General features: G+C 37.2%; 1 protein-coding gene across 5 annotated transcripts in view; it reads right to left on the bottom strand.

Moving 5' to 3' along the window:
• Positions 1-18,457, bottom strand: part of LOC124796334 (FH1/FH2 domain-containing protein 3) — a 646,429-nt gene that overhangs the window by 14,189 nt on the left and 613,783 nt on the right. The window contains exon 26 of one of the 5 annotated variants that reach the window (XM_047260468.1): positions 2,075-2,145. The exons of the other annotated variants lie outside the window; for them this stretch is intronic. Coding sequence (XP_047116424.1) covers positions 2,087-2,145 — 59 coding nt within the window. The 3' untranslated portion in view covers positions 2,075-2,086. The remainder of the gene's footprint in view (positions 1-2,074; positions 2,146-18,457) is intronic. 5 annotated transcript variants of the gene reach the window in all.

Below are 18,457 nucleotides of genomic sequence, written 5' to 3'. Positions count from 1 at the left end.
CTGTTGGATCCCACTGTGCTGCTGTACTACTGAGAAATGTCAGCCAGTCCTCAATGAGCTATAGTTATAAATGACTCAAGTACCTTACATTAATACTTGTTCCATAAATCATGAATATGGCATTTGTGATGTGGAACAAGTCAGCTTAACGTAAGTTAACACTTTTTTCCCTACTTCATATCTAAAAAAAATTATCTTCCTCTCTCTTCTCTTTTACTACTGTGCATCTAAAAATTCATGTATTGAGTAGGAGATGGCATCCAGAAATTCTTTTAATTTGTTTTTAAATGCTTGTTGGCTTTCTGTCAGACTTTTAATGCTATTTGGTAGATGACCAAATATTTTTGTGGCAGCAGGCAGCGTAATTCACCCCTTCTTGTGCCAGAGTCAGATTTAACCCATAATAGTGAAGATCATCCTTTCTCCCAGTGTTGTAGCCATGCACTTTGCTACTATTTTTGAACTGAGATGGGTTATTACCAACAAATTTCAGAAGTGAATATATGTACTGTGAAGGTACTGGGAATATCCCGAGTTCCTTAAATAAATATCTACAAGGTGGTATTGGGTGGGCTCCAGCTATTATTCTGATTACACCTTTTTGTGCAATGAATATTTTTCTCTTAATGGTGAAAGAAAACTGGTATAGCAGGCTAATTTACTGACATGTTTATCACCAAAATTTGCAATAACCCTAATAGAATAAGTAGCTGAACCTTAATGTTTCAACAGATCATCAATGTATTCCTTCCAATTCAATTTCTTATCAACGCATACACCCATAAATTTTGAACACTCTCCCTCAGCAACAGACTTCTGTTCAAAGCCCGTATTTATCGATGGCATTATGCCATTTACTGTACAGAACTATGTACAATGTGTTTTCTCAAAATTTTAGTGAGAGTATCTTGTATCATCAGCAAAAAGAACTAGCTTAGCATCTTCATTAATATGTAACTTTTAAGCTTCCTGTGCCTGATGATGTGTAAAGTACTCGAAAGAGGGGCAGACTGTGGCTGCACATTCCTAACACTTTTGAAAAGAGATGGGTATAGGAATGTGATTGTATGCAGTAAGTCAGTCACAGTCAGGTACAGTAGTTTGGTATGAACAAGAAAGTATTGCCATGAGTTCAATAGTTTCCGAGATATGATGTGATATTTTTGAAGCTGTTTATGAATGGGAAATTTTCATACACATTTCAAAAAAATTAATGTTAACTCTGACACTAATGAAACTTATGAATACATTTTGGCATGCTTAGATACACTACAGAGAGCTACACCATATATGAATTTGATATTTTTTACTTAATTTTTATCAGAGATAGGGGCTTCAATGCAATTTTTTATCAACACAGAGAGCAATGCACTGCGGTGGCAATCTGCAGACAATACGTAATGTGACAATGTCACAACTTCTGACCTTAAAAATCAGGTATCTACTAATGTAAATCAGACTACCATACCCCATACGTAATAGTTGCTTAGCGTTGCAAGCAGTCTCATATCTTTTGTATCAAGGTAGTATATCACTGTACCAGAGTGTGAAGTAATAGCATGCTTCCTGTTTTGCATCTGCCAGATGGATTGTTATTGTAACAATTTAAATTAATGCGTAGCAATAAAATGCTCATAAATTCATATCTAGAAAATGATTTCCTATGCTTATTTCATTGTGTTATGCTACACACAGAAGAGCAGTGCATTCAGTCAGTAGATGTTAGTCATCTCCAGTAAATCAGTGCTGAAAACAATATATTTAAGTTAAGATATTAGTAACTCAATATCACATTTATTGTTTTTTTTCCACAGTCTATATGTTTCATTTTGATACACACAACTATCCCATTGTAACTAATTCTTACCATAATGATATCTGTTATAACTCTGATTTAATGATAAGCAGTGTAGCAAAACCTACCATAGTCATGTGTTTCATTCCAATAATTACTCACACACTGACAGTTACATGAAATTACAGAAAATAAAAAAAAAAGGCTTTCATTTTCAATCCGAGCAGATGAATTCACAACATGCATACAAACATACTAGCACACATGCTAAGCACATACCAAACCTTCTGATCATGGTGACCCCCTACAACCTTCCATCACATTATTCTCCCGTGTTCGAGACCGCTTTACTATGAAAGAAACATGTGCACTGTTAGGCTCATTGTATAGGGTGTGAAAAGCAACAGAAGCACATAAAAATGCTATCAATTATGGAAGCTGTTTCTGTGTAGGATGACCGCATGCTGTGAGCAATATGATTATTAAACAAAAATTATCAGCAGTGCAGATACTTTATTTTTAAATACAGTTTTGTTGACAACCAATTTCTGTACAGAAATTGGCATTTATTGTTTTAGTGTATACTGTGTGAAATACTAAAATCAATATTTCAAAAGAAGCACAGCTGCAGTTTTGCAACACATTGGTAGCCATATCATAGGAATACAATTTATAGTTATTTCAACACATAAAGAAAGATCAAACATTAGTTACCATGGTAAGAACTGCCAAAACTTTATATTATACATACATTTTTTAAGACTATTGAGGTTTCAGAGGAGGTAACAAGAAACTAGACAGTGATATCTGTATAAAGCATTGAAAGGTTTAATTATAAAACCTACTGACACTTTAGGATGATGTGAATTGTAAAACATTGATAAAATATCCAGTTTATTTTATGCTACTGTGTTTTGGTTGGTCTGTGATCTGAAGTACATTTCCAGCATTCCAGCAGAGACTATTACAAAATTTTATTCTCTGCATGTTCCCTACTATCCCCAAATAGACGAACACGTCTGTTTTGAGATTTACCTGTACTCATTTTTGTGTGTAACTTTCGAGTTACTGTATGTATTTACTGAAGCTTTTTGTTATTTGTGGAATGTAATATTAGCAAATTAAATGAATGATAATTTTCCAAAACTGAACTCATATCTTGTGGTCGTAAGTGCTGCACTTTTCCAAGAAGAGAATTATGGATGTTACAAACACAATGAAAATTTTGTCTTTATCTGTGGCATTACAACTTAATAAAGATACTTCCCTCACTCATGTCTCACTAACCACGGACATTCGAACACTAGAGGCACTGAACCCTCATAAAAATTATAGACAAAATCTGAAAACCTACACTGCTATATACAAATCTTTATGTGTATTTACTGTCACGGTCACATCAATTTTACATCTACATCTATTCTCTGTGAATTACTACATGGTGAAACTTCCTGGCAGATTAAAACTGTGTGCCCGACCGAGACTCGAACTCGGGACCTTTGCCTTTCGCGGGCAAGTGCTCTACCAACTGAGCTACCGAAGCACGACTCACGCCCGGTACTCACAGCTTTACTTCTGCCAGTACCTCGTCTCCTACCTTCCAAACTTTACAGAAGCTCTCCTGCGAAACTTGCAGAACTAGCACTCCTGAAAGAAAGGATATTGCGGAGACATGGCTTAGCCACAGCCTGGGGGATGTTTCCAGAATGAGATATTCACTCTGCAGCGGAGTGTGCGCTGATATGAAACTTCCTGGCAGATTAAAACTGTGTGCCCGACCGAGACTCGAACTCGGGACCTTTGCCTTTCGCGGGCAAGTGCTCTACCAACTGAGCTACCGAAGCACAACTCACGCCCGGTACTCACAGCTTCACTTCTGCCAGTACCTCGTCTCCTACCTTCCAAACTTTACAGAAGCTCTCCTGCGAAACTTGCAGAACTAGCACTCCTGAAAGAAAGGATATTGCGGAGACATGGCTTAGCCACAGCCTGGGGGATGTTTCCAGAATGAGCTGTGAGTACCGGGCGTGAGTCGTGCTTCGGTAGCTCAGTTGGTAGAGCACTTGCCCGCGAAAGGCAAAGGTCCCGAGTTCGAGTCTCGGTCGGGCACACAGTTTTAATCTGCCAGGAAGTTTCATATCAGCGCACACTCCGCTGCAGAGTGAAATCTCATTCTGGAAACATCCCCCAGGCTGTGGCTAAGCCATGTCTCCGCAATATCCTTTCTTTCAGGAGTGCTAGTTCTGCAAGTTTCGCAGGAGAGCTTCTGTAAAGTTTGGAAGGTAGGAGACGAGGTACTGGCAGAAGTAAAGCTGTGAGTACCGGGCGTGAGTCGTGCTTCGGTAGCTCAGTTGGTAGAGCACTTGCCCGCGAAAGGCAAAGGTCCCGAGTTCGAGTCTCAGTCGGGCACACAGTTTTAATCTGCCAGGAAGTTTCATATCAGCGCACACTCCGCTGCAGAGTGAATATCTCATTCTACTACATGGTGTCTAGCAGAGATCAGTTTTTGTTGTACCATATATCACATACTTTATTTTCCAGTATAAAACACCATAATGAGTTTCTGTCCTGTCAGTAATTGTAACAAATCTAAAATTTCAATTTCAGAGACACAATGGAATCTTTGCTTTGAAAATTACTTAGATTGTGAGAAGCACCCCAAGTTATTTTTACTTTTCTGTTTATTTCTTTTACTCTCCCTTCAGGCATCCAGTCACTGGTTATGCTAAACTTGAAAAATAATCATAAATATGTTTCATGACTTCATTTTCAATGCAATGATTACTTAGTTTAGTATTATTATGTTTGATTCTCGGGCCTAGTTTCAAGTTTGCTGTGTTAAGTATAGTTTAAAATTTTTATGCACAGCGACTATCACTATCTACCCTTTTTTGTACCCAGCATATTTGAAAATTATGAAGGAAAGAACAGAGAACCACTCACTGTATAGAGGAGGTGTTGAACACTGGGTAGGTACATACGACAAATAATCAGAAACTTCTCGACATAGTAAACAAGTGTCATTACCCATTCCATTGTTTGTATTCCACACAGAAGTTTCGACTGTTGTCTTAATTTTGCACATAGTAATTTTTTGATGCTAACTCCCATAAGACATACTGATACCAAGGACACACTGCACATGTGCAAAATACTTTCTGTAAGTCATGCTAGTATAGCCGAACACTTGAGAAAGAGTAAAAAATGGCATAGAACACAGACATATAAATTTGTGACCATACAGTTAGCAAATCAGCTAGGTACTGATAAAGTCAATAACAGATTTCCTTACAAAGTTAAAGGAAAAAGCAGTCATCACTAAAGAAATACATCAAAACAGATGTAAACATTTTTTGAAGATGATTGGCAACAGCCATTAAGTGTTTTTTTGAAATAGAGGACACACAGCTGTCTGTATGTTCTTTATTGTCACAACTGGTTTCAGTTAATACTCATCATCACAGTCTCTACATAGAGTGAAAAAAGCATGAAACAAACACAAATGCATAGAGTACAATCAATTACAAATGAGGGGGTATAACTTAATACTTACGAAAGTTCATATGTTCTTTACATATCATATCAAGTCACAGCAATAATGCAATGATATTATAGCTACACCAGAAGTGCTGCACATCAAGACAACAAACAAGTTTCAATACTCGGTGCATCAGTGAAAGCACAATTATAACATTTGTATCCAGGATTAAGTGAATGATATTTCTTTTTGACACTGATTGCAATTTTTCCACAACTGTATCCAAAAGTTGTTTCTATTAAACAACCTATAGTTTCACATAAAAGTGTCAAGTGTCATTCTGGTTTGATGTGACTACCATTTGTGATGTGGAAAACATCCCACTGGTAATCAATTTCTTTGCGTAGTTGCAGCAAATGGGGTGTAACTTCTGCAACCAAAGTGTAGACTCGATTTTTCAGGTTGGCTAAACTGCTTGGTAGGTGAGGAACATGAACAGTGTCTTTAATGAAACCCCAGAGAAAGCAGTCCATTGGTGCCCAATCTTCGGAGCAAGGTGGCCATGTAATTGGCTCTTCACGTCCAATCCACCAACCTGGGAGAGGATTGTTGAGGAAACTTCAAACTTCTGTAAGGAAATGATGTAGTGCTTACTGGTAGTAAACCATCCCATCTCAGTTATCTTCATCGATCAGTAGAACTGAAAAGTTTTCAAGCATATCCAGATACACAATACCAGTGATGGTTTTGTCCATGAAGAAGAAAGGGCTGCACACTGTCAGTTTGTTAAGAGCGCAATACGCATTAACTTTGGGGCTGTCATAAACTTGTTCCAGGGCTGCCTGTGGATTTTCACTGCCCCATATTCTGCAGTTGTGGGTGTTCACTATGTCACTGATATGAAATATTGACTCACCACTCAAGATTATTGTGTTCAGTGATGTTTCATCATCCTCTATCTGATACATCATTTCCACAGAGAATTCCCCACTAGCAACCTTCTCTGCATCACTAATGTGCTGCGCCATTGTGAATTTGTGTGGTTTCAAGTGTAAACATCTGTGCAAAACCCACCAAGCAGTCTTTTGTGGAATGCCAGTCTTGCAAGATGCACATCACGTCGGTTTTTGTGGCTTGCAGGCAAAGTTCTCCCTACCCTGTTTGACATCATCATCACTAAGTAACTGACCTGCTGATTTATTGTGTTGCAGTGAACAACCCGTGTCAACAAAGTCCTTGTGCCAAGAGTAAATCATAGACCTTCTTGGAGGTTCTTTAGAATATTTGGTGTGAAATTTACACTGAAAAGTTGTTGCAGAGTTTGTTTCATGAAACTAAATCACATATTGAGTACACTCTGTACCAGTGAAAGTAGCCATTTTAACTGTGCATTATGCTGGCACTCCAGGCGGTGGAATTGGATACTGATGTACTATGTGAATCAAGCTTAAGATTCTTTGCTACAAAAAGACACATCTACCAATTCTGTTATTTATCTCAATAAATTTCTGTATCATTCCAAAGTTGTAGAGTCCTTTTTGACTCACCTTGTATAATAATAATACAGTTGTGATATCATTATGTAATGTTACTGCTCACAACTTCCATATTTTCTTTATTTGCACATAAATGTCAGTTTATATTATTTGTAGTTTGTTTATTACTGAACTTGAGGGGTTATCATTTTTTTTCTTTTTCATTATGCTCTTGTACAACTCAGTTATATTTTTGTACTATGTCTGTTTTAATTTTTAGTATATTTACTTAGATAAGAGATGTATATAAACTGCACTTGCCCTATCTCTGCTGTGTTGAGATTTGATACCAACATCTAAACCACATGATAGAAGGCAAACAGCCAAGTTGTTGTCATTAGAAATGATGTGAAGTGGAACTGTCAGTTACAATTTTTCAGTTTTTCTCTTTTATAGCTTAATCAAGTATTGATTTTCAATTACTGAATAGCGTGTTGTACTAGTATTACACATGCAGTAGTATGGTTAAACTGATTTCTCCAAAATTCTCAATATTATTGTAATGGTTATCACAATTACATTTGGCCAGATGAAAGATGAAAGTGTAACAAATAGGTGGAAACACTGTATTAACATTTCTTTCTCTCTCTCTCTCTTTTTCCCCCTTTACAAACAACAGAATTCCAGTTCTTCAGCTAATTCCTTTTGTGGGACAATGAGCCATTTAACTTGCTCCATCCAAAGGAGTTGTTGTTGTTGTTTTGGTCTTCAGTCCAGAGATTGGTTTGATGCAGCTCTCCATGCTACTCTATCCCGTGCAAGATTCTTCATCTCCCAGTACCTACTGCAACCTACATCCTTCTGAAGCTACATAGTGTATTTATCTCTTGGTCTCCCTCTGCAATTTTTACACTCCACGCTGCCCTCCAATATTCAATTGGTGATCCCTTGATGCCTCAGAACGTGTGCTCCCAACTGATCCCTTCTTCTAGTCAAGTTATGCCACAAATTTCTCTTCTCCCCAATTCTATTCAATACCCATCTAATCTTCAGCATTCTTCTGTAGCACCACATTTTGAAACCTTCTATTCTCTTCTTGTCTAACCTATTTATCATCCATGTTTCACTTCCATACATGGCTACATTTGTTAACATCGGGTATAGATTTAAGTGTCAGGAAGTCGTTTCTGAAAGTATTTGTATGGAGTGTAGCCATGTATGGAAGTGAAACATGGACAATAAACAGTTTGGACAAGAAGAGAATAGAAGCTTTTGAAATGTGGTGCTACAGAAGAATGTTGAAGATTAGGTGGGTAGATCACGTAACTAATGAGGAGGTATTGAATAGGATTGGGGAGAAGAGAAGTTTGTGGCACAACTTGACTAGAAGAAGGGATCGGTTGGTAGGACATGTCCTAAGGCATCAAGGGATCACAAATTTAGCATTGGAGGGCAGTGTGGAGGGTAAAAATCGTAGAGGGAGACCAAGAGATGAATACACTAAGCAGATTCAGAAGGATGTAGGTTGCAGTAAGTACTGGGAGATGAAGGAGCTTGCACAGAATAGATTAGCATGGAGAGCTGCATCAAACCAATCTCAGGACTGAAGACTACAACAACAACAACAACAACAACAACAACAACATGGCTACACTCCATACAAATACTTTCAGAAACGACTTCCTGACACTTACATCTATACTTGATGTTAATAAATATCTCTTCATCCGAAACGCTTTCCTTACCATTGCCAGTCTACATTTTATATCCTCTCTATTTCGACCATCATCAGTTATTTTGCTCCCCAAGTATCAAAACTCATCACCTACTTTAAGTGTCTCATTTCCTAATCTAATTCCCTCAGCATCACCCATATCCTTGTTTTGCTTTGTTGATGTTCATCTTGTATCTTCCTTTCAAGACACTGTCCATTCCATTCAACTGCTCTTCCAGGTCCTTTGCTGTCTCTGACAGAATTACAATGTCATCGGTGAACCTCAAATTTTTTATTTCTTCTCCATGGATTTTAATTCCTACTCCAAATTTTTCTTTTGTTTCCTTTGCTGCTTGCTCAATATACAGATAGAATAACATTGGGGATAGGCTACAACCCAGTCTCACTCCCTTCCCAACCACTGCTTCCCTTTCACGCCCCTCAACTCTTCCATCAGGTTTCTGTACAAATAGTAAGTAGCCTTTTGCTCCCTTTATTAGACCTCTGCCACCTTCAGAATTTGAAAGTGAGTATTCATGTCAACATTTTCCAAAGCTTTCTCGAAGTTTACAAATGCTAGAAACGTAGGTTTGCCTTTCCTTAATCTATTTTCTAAGATAAGTTGTAGAGTCAGTATTGCCTCACTTGTTCCAACATCTCTATGGAATCTCTTCCTCGAGATTGGCTTCTAACAGTTTTTCCACTCATCTGTAAAGAATTCGCGTTAGTATTTTGCAGCCGTGACTTATTAAACTGATAGTTCGGTAACTTCCACATCTGTCAACAACTGCTTTCTTTGGGATTGGAATTATTATAATCTTCTTGAAGTCTGAGGGTATTTCGCCTGTCTCATACATCTTGCTCACCAGATGGTAGAGTTTTGTCAGTGCTGGCTCTCCCAAGGCTGTCAGTAGTTCTAATGGAATGTTGTCTACTCCCGGGGCCTTGTTTTGACTTAGGCCTTTCAGTGCTCTGTCAAACTCTTCACGCAGTATCATATTTCCCATTTCATCTTCATCTACATACTCTTCCATTTCCATAATATTGTCCTCAAGTGCATCGCCCTTGTATAGGCCCTCTATATACTCCTTCCACCTTTCTGCTTTCCCTTCTTTGCTTAGAACTGGGTTTCCAGCTGAGGTCTTGTTGTTCATACAAGTGGTTCTCCTTTCTCCAAAGGTCTCTTTAATTTTCCTGTAGGCAGTATCTATCTTACCGCTAGTGAGGTAAGCCTCTACATCCTTACATCTGTCCTCTAGCCATCCCTGCTTAGCCATTTTGTACTTCCTGTCGATCTCATTTTTGAGATGTTTGTATTCCTTTTTACCTGCTTCATTTACTGCGTTTTTATATTTTCTCCTTTCATCAATTAAATTCAATATTTCTTCTGTTACCCAAGGATTTCTATTAGCCCTCGTCTTTTTACCTACTTGATCCTCTGCTGCCTTCACTACTTCATCCCTCAAAGCTACCCATTCTTCTTCTACTGTATTTCTTTCCCCCATTCTTGTCAATCATTCCCTAATGCTCTCCCTGAAACTCTCTACAACCTCTGGTTCTTTAAGCTTATCCAGGTCCCATCTCCTTAAATTCCCACTTTTTTGCAGTTTCTTCAGTTTTAATTTGCAGTTCATAACCAATAAATTGTGGTCAGAGTCCACATCTGCCCCTGGAAATGTCTTGCAATTTGAAACCTGGTCCCTAAATCTCTGTCTTACCATTATATAATCTATCTGAAACCTTCCAGTATCTCCAGGCCTCTTCCATATATACAGTCTTCTTTCATGATTCTTGAACCAAGTGTTAGCTATGATTAAGTTATGCTCTGTGCAAAATTCTACCAGGCGGCTTCCTCTTTCACTCCTTACACCCATTCCATATTCACCTACTACGTTTCCTTCTCTTCCTTTTCCTACTATCGAATTCCAGTCACCCATGACTATTAAATTTTCACCTCCCTTCACTATCTGAATAACTTCTTTTATCTCATCATACATTTCATCAATCTCTTCATCATCTGTGGAGCTAGTTGGCTTATAAACTTGTACTACTGTGGTAGGCATGGGCTTCTTGTCTATCTTGGCCACAATATGCCGTTTGTAGTAGGAGCAAACAATATATCGGTTTGGTAAGATGTGTTTGGTCATTTGAAGATTCACATCATATGTGTGGCATGTTTTATTATGCAAACCAGGCAGTGCTTTGCAATTGCTACATATGTGTGAGAACTGGATGTTTGTCCTAATCTCCTCTCCTCCCCCCCCCCCCTACTTGTCTCCTCCTGTTCTTCTCTTTTCCCATCTGTCCATCACTTCCTCTTCCCTCTCTCTGTCCATCTCCCCCCCCCCCCTCCTCACTCAATCTCTTCCACCTCCCCTCTCTGTCCATCTACACCTCCCCCTCTGTATGTTCAATTCCTCCCCCTACCTCTGCCCATCTCCTCTTTCCCCCTCTCTCTGGTCTTTAGCCTTGTTTAATGATATTCCAAATTCAGATCCTGTAGTAGCATTCCAATCATAAGCTGATAAGCTATAAATGCAAATTTCCTATTTTTAGTGAAAGCAGAAAGCAAGGAAGAAAATAAATCAGCACATTGTTTATATATATATGAGAAGAAATATATGTTGAAGAAACAATTTGTCTAGTGGTTAAAATGCCTTGCTACCTTTGTTAAAACTGACTGCGAGAAGGAAACAAAACTGCACATTTTCACAGCAGAGCATAGCACAGCAATTTCTTTTTAGCAGCAGCTTTTAACATAAAACCTGTTTATTGCTGTTTTAAAAAAATACATAGCCTATGTCCATCTGAATGTTTATTAGAGCATCATGTATATATAGCCTATTGTTTATATACAACCTGAACATTTATTAGAGCATCATGTTTATATAGCCTATGTCTTTCCAATAGTTTGTCAGTGTAGTAAGTAAAAATGTGAGGCAAACTGATCAAAAACTTTTCGAGATCTTTTTGCTAACAATGTTTCCCTATATATCTATGTCCATTCAAATGTTTATTCAAGTAATGTGTAAAAATCTGAAGTAAATTGGTCAAGAAGTTTTTACTGTTTCTGTAATAGTTTTTCCCCTTTTTATATTTAACATATATTTGCATATAATATATATTAAAATATATAGCATATGTCCATACGAATATTCATTAGAGTATCATGTAAAAATATGAAATAAACCATTCAAGAATTTTCCAGAGTTTCAGTAACAATGCTTTATATATTACATATATATTTATATATACATTAAAAAGATACATTGCCTATGTTCATCTGAATGTTCATTTGAGTACCATGTAGAAATTTGAAGTAAATTGGTCAAAGACTTTTTGAGCTTTTTGGTAACAATCTTTCCCCTTTATATATTACATATTTATTTATTTATTTATTACACAAATTTAAAAAATATATATAGCTTATGTCCATCCAAATGTTCATTAGAGTATCATGTAAAAATTTCAGGTAAATCAGTCAAGTGCTTTTTGAGATTTTTTGTAACCATTAAATGGTGACTAATCCTTATATAGTAGTATGGATGATCTCCATTCCTGTCCATAATGTATGGTTTTTACATAAAATAAATATTATGCTTTATGACTCTTGTTTAATCCAGTACAAATACTGAAGCAATATCAAGATAAGAAGCATAATACATATTAGGAAACAATGGATAAAGAGAAGTTGCCTGTAAACTGATGTTAACACTAGTCAGCTGATCGAGATGTTGGTTTCAATACAGTGATAATTATCATGTGTAGTTTATATCAGCTATGGTGTAAGCAAGTTTTAGTAATTTTCAAGACTGAATAGACGAAGCAACAATAGCTATATCTTTGCCTCAATTTGTTTTTCATAGCACTCAACTACTGTTGGTTAATATTTGTTTTGTTTACAATCAGTTATAATTGTTCTTTCACGTTTGACACACCATCTCTTGAATACTATTCCCTGTTTGTCCTTTCGCTCTGTAGTTCTGGTGGAGTAGTGTTACAACATGGCATGATAAATAAATAATATATGAACTTTCGTAAGTACTATGTTACACCACCTTATATATATCCGGCTGTACACTATGCATTTCAGGTTGTTTCATAGTTTTTTCTGTATATCGATACTGTGATGCCAGTTACTGACAAAACCAGTAGTGATAATGAAAGACGTATATACACCTGCATAACTTCCATAAAAATGTATTTTCATGCTGGTTTAACTGCAACTAAAATACAAAATATGGGTTAAAGTCCACTCACTGTGCCCACAGCTTCTGCATTGTGTGCTGACGTTCACAGTTTATTGACACTGATCATAGCCAATTGGTATGTGGTTGTTAATGAGAATTGTTGAATGTAACGCTTTCTTTGAACAGAAGATCAGAACTGATAACATTTGTTTTTGATGTGGAGAGAGGGAAGAAAACTAAATGTGATGACAGACTGACTTGTAGTGTAGCCCAAGACCAAAGTTAGGTTGAAATGTGACCAAGGGCGCCCATACTCAGGGGGTAAGGGGGGGCTGTGGTTCCCCTGGCTCTCAGGAAAATGTCAGAATTTGACAGTTTGACTGTGAGTTGGTGAAGCGAGCAAATGTCAACAGCAGGAGGGGGGTGGGGATGGTGGGAGGGGGGGGGGGGATGAAGGCTAGATGTGCTGACAGAGAGAGCTCTATCAAAATCCAAGTTCTATGTTAGTTTCAAATGTAGCAGTCTGAATGGAAAAAAAAACTATATGTACTGGCAGACTGACCTGTAGCAAAGCCCAAGGCTTGGATTAGGCTGGAATGTGACAGTGTTGTTATGAGTTGGTGAAGCCAACCAGTCCTACCAGTCCTCACAAGAGGGGGAAAAACTAATAGATTGGTGTGTAGTGTAGCCTGATACATACATTTGTCACTGCAATAATCTACTATAATGTCTCATATGTGTATTACACTATCAAAATTCTTTGAAAAATCTTTTATAAAAGCTATGATCATGCTTTAATTTTTATAAAAGATGTGATAAAATTACCCCAGTACACTATAAAAGATTTTATAGACAACTTTTTATAAAATATGTTTGACAAAGATTTTTATAGAGTAATGCAGCCTTATTTCTAACTTTAATGAAAATTCAATGATTTAGTTAAATTCTAACCTAAAAGATAAAAATACCAACTAACTTCACTTACAAACCATAAGAAATTATGAACAAGCATTGTGATTGTCTAAAACAACTGATGAATGCTTCATCCTATTCAGTTGTTACCAACAGCAGCATTCAACACAACAGCCGCTAACACCATAACTGCACTATTATTAAGATATGTATAGTGATTTATATCCAGATGATGGAAACAACACTAATTAATGATTAGTATTTTTCAACCTTAACTTTAATTCCTGTTCCCTGACTTTGCAGTTATTAACAGAAATTAAACACTCAAAATTAAAAATGCATATGGTTAAATAAAAGAGACTGAACACTTAACAGGAAAGTGAGTTCACAGTCCCAATACTGCATCCTATTTAAGTTGGTAAAATGAAAAGTGAATTCTAGTTTGGTGCTGTATTCTGGATTCTGACTTAGTGGATATCATTCATCCAAGAAGTTGAATTTTCGTGTAAACTTAGTTTAACTTCTTATACTTTGTTGGAGTAGATGATTCTATAGAGATTCAATATCTGTCAAGTGTTGGTGTGTTGGCTAAGTGACCTTTTTTTTAACAGTTATTATACATCATCTTGAAGATATGCATGATGCACATAAATCACCGATAAGAATCATAAAAAAAGGGAAGGGGGGAAATGTGTGCAAAACTAGATTAGTGTGGTTTGATACAATATTTACTTAAAATATCTCAAACATTTCTTGAATTTCAAATCAGATGTATCATCAGTGGATATAGTGACCTTCTCATTGACAGAATTTTTTGTAAGTGTCAACCACTGTTGAGAAAGAATAGTTCATTGAAATGTAAGGGAATGACTGGAAACTTTATGATAGAGAAAAAAATTATTGAAGATTTTAAAAACAACAAACAGAGGCTTGCAACACAAACTAAAGACATCTGCAAAATAAGGATGATGGAAAAGAGCCAGAATAAACATAGCTAGTTGTGCTGTATGTTTTAGTAGCAGAAAAACTTGTATCTGGAGACTATTTCTAGGAAGAAATAGAAAAATGGTGCTGGACCTCATTCATTTGTTATTTTGAATAGAAGTGAAAAGACTTGAAATAACATCCCTGGAATAGTCTAATTAAAGTTGAAGTTTATGTGAAAAAACAGGGAATCCTCATCATGTTTTTGACTGATCTATGTAGTGGTCACATACAAATTAAAATTTTTTAAAACGTTTATTAAGTTGGTTGTACAATGCACTTGTTTTGCACTTAGTGTGGTCATAAATTTCAAAATGTAAAACACCATGCATCTACTTAAATTTTGTTTAATTTTTACATGTATTAGGTGGGCCAATCATATTTTGTAAGTTTTTTTGATGAACAGAGTATCAAATATTTCATTGGCTATATATCATTACATGAACAGTTTTTTGCTCAGAGTTTGGGAATCAGTCCACTTGCTTTCTCAAACATCAGCTCCTCATACAGTCTTCCTGTCTATGTGAGTATGACTGTGAGTTCTGGTTATTGTATTAGTTTTATTTAGATACTCCTGCATTCAAAGTGTGAGAAAAGCCATTATTGCAACCAAACTCTTCTTGTAATTTATATTATCTTATCTCTTAAATTTCTGTGTCATTAGGAAATAGACTGCCATGCAAAGCTTTTCAATAACTCACTGAAGACTCGTTTTCAAAGACAGTTACCACCTTTTACCAGGCTCTCTCATTTTAGGCAGTTCTGGATTTCTGCAACAATTGATACGTGAAGAGAACAAACCATTCCTCTTATCGTCTTTCATAGTTTGTCTTGGAAGATGAATACAAAACTATTTATCACTATCGGTATTTTAAACACGAGGTGAACATTTGAACCCGCACTTAGCAAATGTTTTGGTGTTATAATTAGCATCAATTTGTCCAACATGATGCCTTAATCCAGTAGGTTATTACTGTCATGCATCTTTAGAAATTAAAGTATGAGATTCCATTTAACATAAGATAAATGTTAATTTTCTTAATTCCATCTTATTTTTCAAATGTATTATGCACATAGTTGCAAAAATCACACAGTTCCTATCTGTATACTAAATTGACTGTGAATAATGTCCCAATACAGCTGCAGTACTGCTCTGAGGGGCACCACACATGGCAATTAGTATTATAACATGTTTTAAGATTTTCTCCTGTTCATTCCCACAGATCAAGTGGAGAGAGAATTACAGCTTTTACACCTCTTTAAAAGGGCCAATGAATAAACTATAAGATGTGGAATGTAAGTTGTTTGAACATTTCATATGCCAGAAGAAACTCAAGTTTCATGTTATTATGTACTATTTATATCTCTATATATTAATATAGTGACTTCATGTTTTGGCATTTTTATTTTCATAGTCACTGTCATTTGAGGCACAATATGTTTGCAGGATTTTGATATCTGTTTTAATTTATGGTATTAGCTGTTTAAGGCATATTGTACTTTATTGTTGTTACTGAAACAAATACCAAAAACTTTTATGGTTGCAAGTGCCCTATCTCCATGTAAAAATTTTATCGTATTTTTAATATTTTGTGATCAGTCCCATATCTTGTGGAGACACAATATAAGATCACTCGACTTCAATAAATCACTATATGAGCTGTTGTTAGTCTACCTCCTTTTTGACTCTTCCTATGGAAATGAGTGTCTACTCAACTTTAGTAATAGTTTTCTTAAACACTTACCAGTTTAACAAGCCTGTGGTCATTCACGTTCAACTTCATTATACGTGTCTGATGTCCTCTGTCAGGCCAATTCAATGCTGATATCCACTTCTCCTTTATTTCATTATAGACTTAGTAAGCAACCTATCTTTTTTGTAGACAAACTGTGGCTTTCCAGTTTCCTACTAATGCAATAAAGCCTGGTATTCATTTTATTAAAGAACTGAATGTTTGTGAATGTTCTACTTCACATCTCTATGCATATTTGCCACCTGTCACTTATTATTCTTGGTACTTCTAACTTCGGCTGAAAACTTATATCAGAATTGTCCTGTGTTACTACATGCTTATTTTCTCTTTATGGATGTGGCATTTCTGTTATAAATGTAAGTGCTCTTTAATGGTGTTTGTGATAATTTACTGTATCTTGGCAACAGAGAACCAACAGTTACACATGCAGTAGTCTATATGAGTGTGTAATTAATAGTAGTTTAATATCCCTGCCAATGGACGTTAGCAATAGCAATGTGGGGGCACTCCAGTTAGACTCAGCTAGGCACTGCCAGGTGGATGTGGCCACCACATCACATCATTTGACCCACTTACAGCCATGGGTTAAGCTATCCACCATGGGTCAGTCTAGTACAGCACACTGCATGAGTAACAACCTGTAATGTCTAGCTGTTAATTGGATTTATACCTAGCTTTAGACAATGATTTTGTGGCTAATGTTCTTGGTGCTTATCCCGTGCTCTGCTTATGACAACCTTGGCTTTGTTCACAGATCACAAGTGTGTTTTAGGTTCCTGTGTTATGGGCCCAAAGTTTCTGGAACTGAGGCAGCAACATATGTCACAACAACACCAGTTTGTGGCTCAACAGGAACTACTCCTGCTACTAGTCTCTCTGTCCCCACTTGGGCCATTGATCCTGTCATGTGTTCTTCCAGGCCTTGGGTTGCAGCTTCATGGAAATTTAGTCTCAAGCCCTGCCTACACCCGGCTTTCCCCACCATCATCAGCAGCAGTTGGTTGCAGTTCACCTATGCAGACATGGCATATTTGTTTTCCTGGGATCGCTGTTCTTGTGTTGCTTAGTGGTTCAGTTCAGTATATTGAAACACTTCACATTGAGCTTTTGTAAGTTATTGTGAAATAGTTACATGATTTTTTCCTTCCTATGTATCAGATACCAATGGTTCTGCAACACAGTTTCAGTGGTCTTCTTCACTGTATCTTACAATCTTATTTGGAGGTTTTTGTGTTTTCAGGGGTTCTTTTTATGCGTAGTGTTTAGGGTATATTCAAAGCCTGTGACATGCAAGTTTGTGTTGCAGTAATCAGAAGCTTGTTGGTAACTTCTTAGGCACATGTTTGCACACTGCCTAAATGTACTTTTGTTTCATTCAAGCTATTGGGACAGTCTGTGTTGTGCCTTCTCACTTGGGTGCTGCACTTCTCTGACATGGTTGAGCCATCTCTTTTAAGAGGGGAGGGGTGTAGTGAATGCAGGCGTGTCCCCTTACATTTTCAGCGATCACACTTATGGATACACTTCCTTGGAGGTTATTTGTCAATAGACAAGTCACTGAGCTGTTTACCACAGTGCCTCCTGCAGCTGCCACAGCATTCGGAGGCGCAAGCTATGCCAATACATGGCATAAAGGTCACAATACACAGCACCTATTCACATCTGCAAGGCCATATGTTCACATGACACTGCACATAAAGTCTTCCATGGGCATGCACTTAGGTCGCTGCTTCACCCCTCGGGAGTCAGTTATGCTCCACACTCTGACTAACCATCAACCACTAAAAGTCTGCATTACAGACCCAATGCCTGCTGCTGTTGAAGACCACCAAGGCATTTTCTCGCACTTGCCATGAGCCCGTGCAATGTTGGACTTTTGTCAGCCACTTCTGAGAGCACTGTTCCACTGAATCTGTCTCTGGACTATCCATGAGCCACTGCCTCACAGAACCATGCCATTAAAGCACCTTGCTGCTCATCAGTTGAGTGCCCTCAAGCTCCCAGCCTTGTGGGACTGAGTCATTGCTTAATCTCCCTGCTCCTCACCTCTTCAATATTCATGGACATTTGTCCTTAGAAACTCAACTTAGTTAGTCCCTGTTGTCCTCATAAAGTGTGGATTTCAATTGCCGTCAGTCACATTACTTGGCGTAAG

This window comes from Schistocerca piceifrons, chromosome 4, assembly GCF_021461385.2.
Source record: "Schistocerca piceifrons isolate TAMUIC-IGC-003096 chromosome 4, iqSchPice1.1, whole genome shotgun sequence".
NCBI lineage: Eukaryota > Metazoa > Arthropoda > Insecta > Orthoptera > Acrididae > Schistocerca > Schistocerca piceifrons.
The sequence above is the reverse complement of the archived record's forward strand: the minus strand, read 5'-3'. Positions and strand labels throughout refer to the sequence as shown.